The sequence below is a fragment of the Peromyscus leucopus genome, chromosome 8b (genome assembly GCF_004664715.2).
Source record: "Peromyscus leucopus breed LL Stock chromosome 8b, UCI_PerLeu_2.1, whole genome shotgun sequence".
NCBI lineage: Eukaryota > Metazoa > Chordata > Mammalia > Rodentia > Cricetidae > Peromyscus > Peromyscus leucopus.
The window spans coordinates 92893005-92903528 of record NC_051086.1 but is presented as its reverse complement, the minus strand read 5'-3'; the positions used below and the strand labels follow the sequence as shown (position 1 = coordinate 92903528).

Here is a 10524-nt window from a genome sequence, read left to right as displayed (position 1 = left end):
TGCAAGTTGGGAAAAGATTATAATTTGTCTCATTACATTGTAGCTATTCGACCATATGCTTTTTCTTTCTGGATATCCAGGTTGTCACAGATAACAGTTGACTCTTCATCTTTCTGTCTCTATCATCCTTTCCAATTCATGCCTTAAAGTGGTCATTAATGCATTTTAATGGACTGAATGATACATGATGCACAAATGACTTCAGTCTCTTAGAAGAAACAAAAGAATTAATTTAAGTACATTTTCTAAAATTATATGTAGGTGAAATATTAGATAAACAAGTTGAAACACAAACCATGGTTTCTTTGCCCAGGATATAACCTTTATTAGAAAGCATCACAAGACACAATACTACAGATATAATGAAAAAATCCAACAGGCAAGCTAATTATGATCCAAAAAAATAAGGAAGGAATTTAATGTTCAAATGAGGAATGGTTCAGCTTATTTCTTAGAGGCTGGAAGTTGGGTAAAGAACTTCCATTTTCTTTGGTGACGTCTGAAGAATGTCTCTCAGCTGTAGTCTGGTGTCTTTGATGTTGAAAAGCTTTAAGCAAACAGAAGATAAAAAAAAAAAGGTCACCAAGCAGGGTGAGTAGAGTTCTGGTCTGTTCTTAAGAAAAGATTCCCTAAGAGTTTGACAATTTTCATTCCGGCAAGAATTTCAGATACAGTGTATCCAGAACCATTTGGTGATCAGCATGAAGGTTCTTAGCATTTCTGGATCCACTGTAGAGGGTCAAGATATTGATTACAGAACAGACTTAGACAGGGCTGTAATGTGCCTGTACTCTGTGGCCCCATAACAGACAATGAAGGAAAGGTTCAAGAACTTGTTACTGGCCCAAGGTTGGTCAAGGAGATGCACAATTCAAGAATACCATGTCCTGGGAAATTGAAAATCTGCAACCTGGCTCTTAGCAGGTGGGCTGGCAGCAGTAGCAGCAGCAGGCTGGACGGCAGCAGGACTGTCCACAGTAGGAGGGGCGGCAACAGGAGGCCTGGGCATGGTGCAGCTGGCAGCAGGTTGGGGGTATGCAGCTCACCACGCAGCAGGGGGGCAGGCAGGTGCCCTCCACGCGGCAGTCTGGGCGGCACCATCTAATGCGGTAGCTCACGCCTCCATAGCCACCCTCTTGGCCACAGCCAATGCCACCCCCGATGCCATAGCCATAGCCAGCCTCGCAGCAGCTGGGCTGACAGCAGCTGGAGCCACAGGTACCACCAGTAGAGCAAGTGGGAAAGCCACAGAAGCTGGTAGCACAACAGGCCATGGTGTGAGGAGTTGGTTGGTTGTTGAGTAGCTGGGATGAGTTTCTGAGTTTGAGTGCTGACCTGAACATGGGGCCCTTTATATAGTCAAGAGAGCTACTGCTTATAAAATTCTTAACATATTTTTCTTGTTTTTGTTTAAATTTGTTCCTCAGTGGTCCTCTGATTGGCTTTCATGGACATACTTGTGACGTATTATGGGAACGACTTTGTTTTATATGGTTGCGGTGACTCGTTCTATTGGCCACCTACTCTTTAGGGGAGTGTTTGTGGTTTCCATGTTCAAAGAGCCTTCTCGCTTTAGGTTAAGGCAACACCCTTATTCTGAATAGTTGTCATTCCACTTGGCCATCTATGCAAAACTCTGAGGCAGAGAACAATTTGCTCCTTTCAAGTATTATTTTTCCCTCCTTGGATACATAGACCAAATTCCATTGAATTCAGAACATTGGGGTATTTGATCACATGGAATAGAAGCATCCACATTGACTCCATTGAGCATCATATCAAATCATCTTCATAGTTGTTATCATTTCAGCTGATTGGAGATGTATAAACATTATTTGTACATCAGGTCAAGCCAGAGAGGTTTTTTGTTTTTTGAACCAAACAACTTGGTTTTTCAGAAAGTATCTAGCCTGATTTTGGTAGAGTCTTATAAAATGTTTATTGAATCTGATTCAGTGGGTATTAACTGAGGGGGTGGAGTATAAGGTATGATTCATGGATGCCTGAACCACTCAAGAATGAGTAAATAGCACTTTCAAGTTGTAGCACCGCCTACAAAGGAGACTTATTTGCTGTGAAGACACTAGGGAATGTCAAGTTATTTTTGTCTTAATTTAGTGGTTGAACAAAAGCTTGGGGATATCTAGGAGTTACGACACCTTGAAAAAATGCACAGCCGTTCAATTTTCTGGAATGTACCATCCTGTTTGTGATCCATCCTTGGTGCCAATTAATGAGAGAGGTAAGTTCTGGGTACTTGTAAATAACCTGGAAAGAATTTTTCTCATGTCTTCTTAGATTTATGTATTTTATGTATCGTAGTCAACTGCTTACACAAGAGTTAACATTAGATGATAGAAGCTATCTCCTTTTGTTCCAGGTTTGTGCTAACTTCTTAAGAAAGACTTTTTTTTTAAATTGACTTGTAAATTATAAATTGTGACTTTTCTCTTTGAGACTTCTCCTGCGTCTGTATGATGCGGTGCTGGAACTCAGCAGTTACACCCCAAAGCTGTCTGCTCTTTTCTCAACTAGTACACAGGTGCCCCTCACACACTCGGTAAGCGCAGGCACATATTGAGAGTTGAAGCTTTATACAGCTGGGGACCAGTAGGAAGGAGATGGGCCAAGTTAGAGGCATCAAACCCAAGTTCTCTTGGAAATAGTATTGGTAGATAGTTTCCAATCTATTTAGTAGATAATTCAGTTTCTTTATTTTGTGCATGGATGAAGAAAAAGATGTACTGTACTAAATGGGACAAGGTTAGAGCTGGTAGAAAAAGTCCATCCAGGGTAATTCTATTTGTCTGGGTTCATTTTAATAAAACATTCACATATGTAAATAGCCATGAAGATTTTTTAATGCACAGAACATTTTTTTTATTAGTAGATGATTCAAACATAAGCGAATTTTCATACAAATTTTGTTTAGATTACGTGTCTCTGCCTGAAGATTACTATTGTCTATAGGTGAGCAGCTTAAAATTAGAAGATGAACAGAAATCTATTCACTTGTGCACAAAAACACTTTATTTGAGAGCAACAGGGACTATTCAAGTAGAAAGCATGGCTAAAGATGTGTGAGGACCAAGAACTAGGAAAGGAAGTCCACATGTCACTAGAATGAAGTATCGCCCCATCCTGGTGCTCTGCCTAAGCAAAGCAGAGTCCTTTGAACATGCTGCTTGAGGCATGTTTTCAGTGCACCAATTTCAGCATAGCTGTGGGGGTCCCGATGAATAGCTCCACTACTGATGAGCAGGTTAGCAACATGGAGATACTTAGCATCCACCGCACAGAGCATTTCCTTAGTGAGCCATGCAATTCCACCATGCTTTCCATTTCATTCTTAGCTACTCAGCAACCTGGCTCTTAGCAGCTGGGCTCAGAGCAGCTGGGCTGGCAGCAGCTGGGCTCAGAGCAGCTGGGCGGGCAGCAGTAGCAGCAGCAGGCTGGACGGCAGCAGGACTGTCCACAGTAGGAGGGGCGGCAACAGGAGGCCTGGGCATGGTGCAGCTGGCAGCAGGTTGGGGGTGTGCAGCTCACCACGCAGCAGGGGGGCAGGCAGGTGCCCTCCACACGGCAGTCTGGGCGGCACCATCTAACGCGGCAGCTCACGCCTCCACTGCCACCCTCCTGGCCACTGCCAGTTCCACAGCAGCTGGGCTGGCAGCAGCTGGTCTGACAGCATGTGGGCTGGCAACAGCTGGTCTGACAGCAGCTAGGTTGGCAGCAGCTGGTCTGACAGCAGCTGGGCTGGCAACAGCTGGACTGGGAGCAGCTGGGCTGGCAGCAGCTGGACTGGCAGCAGCTGGGCTGGCAGCAGCTGGAGCCACAGGTGCCACCAGTGGAGCATGTGGGAAAGCCACAGAAGCTAGTAGCGCAGCAGGCCATGATGTCAGGAGTCAAGTTGGTTGTTCGCTGGAGAGAAGTTTCTGTGTTTGTGCTGCACCTTCCCTTACCTGGCCTTTTATATATTCCCTAGAGCTGCATTTCCATGTAACATTTAGCATCTTTCCTTGATGCCAGTTGCAGAGTAAGTCTTTGATTGGTCAGTATCTGAGTAATTGAGAAAATTATAAACAATGTGTCCATCATTTGTTGTAGTCAGTGATCAATTAAGTGGCATTGAGCTTCCTCTTTCCCTCTGGTGTAAGAGAAGGTGTATTGCCAAACACAGCAGCTCTCTATGAAAGTCACATGGCAGGCTGTGGGCCAAACACTGAGCCAGCTTGCTTTGTCTCAACTGACCTTTGATAACCTAAGGCACGGTTCATCCACACTGAGCATTTGTTTCCTAAGAAGCCACTCAATAACAATCATGGTTTTATAAACAGTTTCCTCAGACTCCATAAGACTAATATTGGTGTCATCAAGACACGAGCTATTTAATTGATCAGCATCCAAACAAAGTCTGCCTTTCTGGGATCAGCCTGGGCAAGATAGAAGATCTATGCTTCTTCTTTTTGGTCACCAATGCATACATTAAAAATCAAAGCCTTTAATGACTTTGCCTTTACATTGTTTTCGGTCTTTGTCATAATATACATATATATTGCATGCATATCATGTTATATATATATATATATATATGATAGAATTTAACAAGGTCATCACCAATGCACACTTTACAAACTGAAGCCTTTAATGACTTTGCTTTGCATTATTTTCTGTTTTTGTTACATTAAATATATTTAATGTAATATATATGCTATAAATATATACCATTTAACAAGGCACACCATAATGGAGTTATATAAAGAAAATTTGATGTCCCTTCCCCCAGTGGGCACAGACATGCACACACACACACATGCACATATCCTTTCCTAGGCTAGTGTACCAGCGATGATAAGCAGTTAACTCTCTGACACCTTCATTCCTGTTTCTAGAAGTAGTAAAAAATGTGTGTTTGTGTGTGTGTGTGTTTCTTCAACTTCAACAAAGTTTGGGTTTTATATACATTTAAATTCAAATTTTAATCATGACAAATATTTATTGCATGAAATTTATGTTAACATTTTAAAATATTTATGTCAATCGTCTTAACCTTCGGGCCTTATTACCCCCATTGAAAATTTTTTGACTATGCACAAGGATTTATTTCTGAGCATTCTATCCTATATGTCTGTTTTTGTGTTAATACCACACTATTTTGATTACTTTAGTTTTAAATAAATTTTGAAATCAGGAAGTTTACAAAGTGAATCTTGTTCTTTTTAAAAAAGATTGATTTTATTTTTAATTGTGTACATGTGTGTTGGTATATACATGGGAGCACAGGTGCCTGAGGAGGCCAGAGGAGACGGACCCCCTTGGAGCTGGAGTTACAGGCAGTTGTGAGCTACTCAATGTGGGTGCTGGGAACAGTTTCTACAAAAGCAGCATCGAGATTGGATTGGGATTGCATTGTATCTGTAGATCTGTCGGTACTATCTTTATTTCCACAGCATAAGCTTTACAATCCATGAACATGGGATGTCTTTCCACTTATTTGTCTCAGCATTCTGTTGTTATTTCTGGTGTCCAAATATTTTCCCTCAGTCAAATTGATCCCTTCAGAGCTTGTTTTTTCCTGAGGCCATTGTAAATTCTTTCTGTAACTTCCTTTTCATATTGCTTATTGTTAGCGTATAGGAATTCGAGTGTGTGTGTGTGTGTGTGTGTGTGTGTGTGTGTGTGTGTGTGTATTGAGTTAACATTGGTAGCTTTGCTAAGTTCATTGATTGGTCTTAACACTTCTTTTGTGTGTGAATCTTTAGGTGTATATGTGTGTGATCCTGCTATTTTTGAACAGAGATAGTTTTACTTTTTCTTTTTCCAGTCTGGTTGATATTTATTTCTTTTCTTTGCCTGATTTATCTAGTTAGTACTTCTAGTAGTATGATAAACAGCTTAGTAAAAGTTGACATTCTTGTCTTATTCCTAAGCTAATGGGAAAAACCATCAAGCTTTGGCTAGTGAGTATGAGGTTAATTGTATTCTTTTAGTCGATGGCTTCTATTCTTTTGAGGTAGTTTCATTCATTTCCTAGCATTTTTTTTTAGTTTTAAATGTTAAAAATTCCATTTATTTATGTATTTATGTATGCACAGGTGTGTGTGTGTGTGTGTGTGTGTGTGTGTGTGTGTGTGTGTGTTAGTGCATGTGTGGAGGTTCAAAGATGACTTGCAGGAGTCTGTTTTCTCTTCCATCATATGAGTCTAGGGATCAAACTCAGGTTGTCTGGCTTGGAAGCAGGAGCTTTTGCCCACTGAGCCATCTCCTTTGGTCCTACTGAGTGCTTTTTAAAATGATCAACATTAAAATTTATTGTATTTATCAAAACCTTTTTTTGGGGGGGGCAGCTGAGATAACCATGTATGTTTTCCCTGATTTTTTTTTTTTAATATACTGGACAATTCCTGCATTGTAAGATAAATTCTCACTTAGTAATGCTTTTTAATTCTTTATTGTCCCGTTGAACTCTGTTTGATAATACTTGATGGATTAATGTTGTGTGGGTATTAATCGGGAATATTATTCTGTGGTTTCTTTATCTTACTTTGCTATTAAGTGATGGTGGCTTTATAGGCTGAGTTTGGAGGTATTTTTTCCCCTCTTCTCCCTAATTTTGAGAACACTGAACATTTTTTGAGATATTTCTTGGGAATTGCTGTTAATTTTTCTTTATATATATTTGGTAGAATTTATCTGCGAACATATCTGGTCCCTGGACTTTCTTTGTTGGGGGAGTTTTTGATTACTGATTCTGTGTCCTTTTTAGTTATACTTATGCTCAAGTTTTCAAGTTCTTTATTACTGAATATCGATAGTTTGCATGTTTGTAGGTTTTTTTCCACAGATATATTTGTATCTACGTTGTTCAATTTCTTTGTATGTCTGGAGGCCAGAGTTAGACACTAGACGTCTTTCTTAACTGCTCTTCATTTCATTTTTTTTTTTGAGACAGGGTGAGTAAACCTGGAGCTTGCTGATGTGCATGGCCACACTCGACATTTTTTCTTATATGGGTGCAGAGGACCAAACTCATGCTTAAATAGCAAGCATTTTACCAACTGATCCCATTTTTTTTCTTAAAACTCATTTTAAGAGCTATATAATATTCCAGAGTATGAGCATAGCAGAGTTTATTTACTTATTTTATAAATTTTTTGTTTGTTTTTGTTTGTTTTTTTGAGACAGGGTTTCTCTGTGTAATAGTTCTGGCTGTCATGGAACTCACTCTGTAAACCAGGTTGGCCTCAAATTCACAGAGATCCGCCTACCTCTGCCTCCAAAGTGCTGGGATTAAAGGCGTGCGCCACCGCCGCCGCCGCCGCCGCCGCCGCCGCCACCACCACCACCAGGCTAATTTTAATTTTAAAAATGAAGACATATATTACACAATTTCCCCCTTCCCTATCTACTCCCTAGCCCTTCCCATGTCACCCATCACTCTCCACTCCCTCTCAAATTAGTGTCTTCTTTTTCTTTCATTATTATTGTTACATATAGACGAAGGTAAACCTATGGATAGACTCTTCTGAGTCTGTTGAGTGCTGCTTGGGTTCAGAGCTGACCGCATGGTGTTAGATAATCAATTCTTGAAGAAGACAAGGATTTTCCTGCTCTCACATTCCTTAGTTGCCTGCAGTTCTTTGTCTAGGGGTGGGGCCTATCAGAGTTCCTCCTTCCAAGTTAGCTCGTCTATTGTCTTTGTCCTGGTCTGGCTTAGACAACCATTCTATTGAGGTATCATGGTGGATGTTTCCTGTCATTTCTAGGAGTCAGTCTCACAACCGAGACTGGTCTGTCACTGGTCTTCTGGCTCTTACTCTTTCCACACCCTCATCCACAATGTCCCCAGAGCCTTGGATGCAGAAGGTGTGCTGTCGATGCATCTATTGGGACTGGGCACTACATGACCAGTTGCCCTCTGCATTTTGACTAGTTATAGTTTTCTGTGGGACTGGGCACTACATGACCAGTTGCCCTCTGCATTTTGACTAGTTATAGTTTTCTGCAATGATCTCTATCTGTTGCAAAGAGAAGCTCCATGATGAGGGATGAGAGCAATACTCACCTGTGGGTATAAGGATAAATATTTAGAATGCAGCTAGAAATTATGCTGGGTTCTCCTCAGATTCATGACCTCACTATGTGTTTAAAACAAACAATGAAAGAATCACTGGCAGTATAAGTTTGGCTGGGTCTGTAGTTCAGTTGGGAGGGTGCTTGCCTAGTATGGGTGAAGCCCTGGGTCCAGTCCCCAGGAGAATATGAACCAGATGTGGTGGCATACATCTGTAATCTCAGCACTTGAGAGTGAAGGCAAGAGATGAAGAAGTTCAAGGTTACATGTTCATACATGGGTGCATGGTAAATTTGAGGCTAGACAGTGGTGTATGAAACCCTGTGTTCTAACAAACAAAACCCCAAACACAAAACAGTATGTGGTAACTGAAAGGTTGAATTTACACTGTATGTACCTTGGTCACTTGTAAGCAATTCATTTTCTTCTATAAACCTTGGGCTGTTTAAGTAGTGAACCAGAAAGAAGTTGGTGGCTATAATTAAGAGGGCAGAAGGACAGAATGTGCCCCCATTTCTGTCCTGTCCGGATAAGGCACCTCTGGATTGGAGTACGCTGCTAGACAGTCTGTCAGGGAAGTGAGCTGTTGGCTTATGTTTTGCCCTTTATTCACACCTTCTATTTTTCTGGGCTTTGTCACTCTTTGAATGTATAAATTACAATTTAAAGCAAAGCAAATTCTCATTTAATTCTTGAAGTTTACTTATTTTGTGTGTGTATCTGTCTGTGTGCCACAGGGCTCATGTGGCAGTGGAAGGACAACTTGAGGGACTCAGTTCTTCTCCCACTTGTGTAAATTCCAGGAACAGAACTCAGGTGGTCAGTCTTGGTCAAAGCACCTTTACCCACTAGCCATGTTGATGTTGATGATGATGATGGTGATGATTTTATGTCTATCTATCTATCTATCTATCTATCTATCTATCTATCTATCTATCTATCTATCTCTACCATCTACCTACCTACCTACCTGCCTACCTATCTATCATCTTCTATACCCTTGAGTTCCAAGTCCAAGGTCTCCCCATGTTAGTTTGAAAAGTTGCCTGGGTTTATGAGGCATTTCTTGATACTTATGCTTAATATATAAAATCTGTTTCCATACATATTACATAAAAGCACATTTATATGTAATAAGCACATCTTTTTATATTAAGCATGCATCCAAAACCAAAAAACATAAGTTAATTATAAATATTGAGCAAAATCTTGGTTATCCTCACTTGCTATTTAGCAACTGGGAAAAATGGTTTTAAAATCTCCATCTGTTGGTGTTTTCTTGGGAGAGGTTGGCCATCCTGACACCTGTCTCTTTTTGTCCTGCAAGATTAAGTTAGTGGAAACGAATGATTTGTTAGCATGTGTTACCACTATTTTAGGATTACCCGAAACAGCTTCCTTCTAGTGGGTGGGAAAGGAAGTCCTCTTTGGGTTCTGAGATTCTAGCTTCTGTGCCATCTAGTTGTAAAAGCTCTGGGTGAGAATAAGAGACTTTGGGTGCCTAGTTAGTGACAGCTGTCAAAATGACATGGCCTACAATAACCTGAAAGGGATTCTCAACAAAGTGAGTATCTTTTTCAGGTTAGTCTTTGAGAGACTGTCTTGATTATCAGTTGATTGAGGATGGCTAAGCTCACTATGGGCAGCACCATCCCTAGGCAGTGGTCCTGGTCTTATAAGAAAGCTAGCTAAAAATAAGCCTGCAAGTGAGCCAGAGAGCAAGCCACTAGGCAGCATCCCTCCATGATTTCCGACTCCAGGTTCCTGCCCTGACTTTCCTCAGTGATGGACTGTGACCTGGAAGTTTAAGCCAAACAGCCTGTTCCTCCCCATGCTGCTTTTGGTCAGAGTGTTTAATGAAGGCAACAAAACGAAGGAAGAACATGGAAATGCTGCAGCTTTTTAACCACCCTTGGGACTCATCCCATTTCCATCCCATAAGAAGAGCAATATAGAATATAAAAGAGGGGCTGACAAGGTAAAGCCCCTTGCCACCAAGCCTGATGACCCGAGTTCAATCCTCAGAACCATAAGGCAGAAGGAGAGTTTACCTCTGATCTCTACGTTCACACCTCGGCATGTGCATGCCCCACTTCTTATGCAAAATAAATAAAGGTTTAGAATCAAACTCAGCATTTTTTCAATGTGGTTCTCTATGAATTGTCTGTTATTTGCCCTCTAAATAAAAAGAAGTGATTTTGATATGCCATCAGATATAATTTATTACCTTTGATACATCAGCCTTTTTTTTTTTTATAAGAGCAATTTAAGAACAGTGAAAGAAGAACAGAAAGTATCTCAGCATAGATTTTTCCATGGCCTTGTCAGCCTCAACCCTTGTAACATGGGGGAAATCCCAAGGAAAACCGATTTTCTCATTTTGGGATCAAATTTGGATTTTATTATTTTCACAGGGGATATCAAAGCCTTCCCAGTATTAGACAAAAAAA

General features: G+C 40.8%; 2 protein-coding genes across 2 annotated transcripts; both read right to left on the bottom strand.

The window, feature by feature from the left end:
* Nucleotides 1-297: 297 nt before the first annotated feature.
* LOC114706900 (keratin-associated protein 9-3) lies at nt 298-1312 on the bottom strand. The gene has a single exon (XM_028889429.2). It carries the CDS (start codon nt 1272-1274, stop codon nt 918-920), a length of 357 nt encoding a protein of 118 aa, XP_028745262.1. The 5' UTR covers nt 1275-1312; the 3' UTR covers nt 298-917.
* A 1485-nt stretch (nt 1313-2797) lies between these two features.
* On the bottom strand, nt 2798-3932 carry LOC114706990 (keratin-associated protein 1-3-like). The gene has a single exon (XM_028889569.2). The coding sequence runs from the start codon at nt 3892-3894 to the stop codon at nt 3373-3375; it is 522 nt and encodes a 173-aa protein (XP_028745402.1). The 5' UTR covers nt 3895-3932; the 3' UTR covers nt 2798-3372.
* Between the last annotated feature and the right edge of the window lie 6592 nt (nt 3933-10524).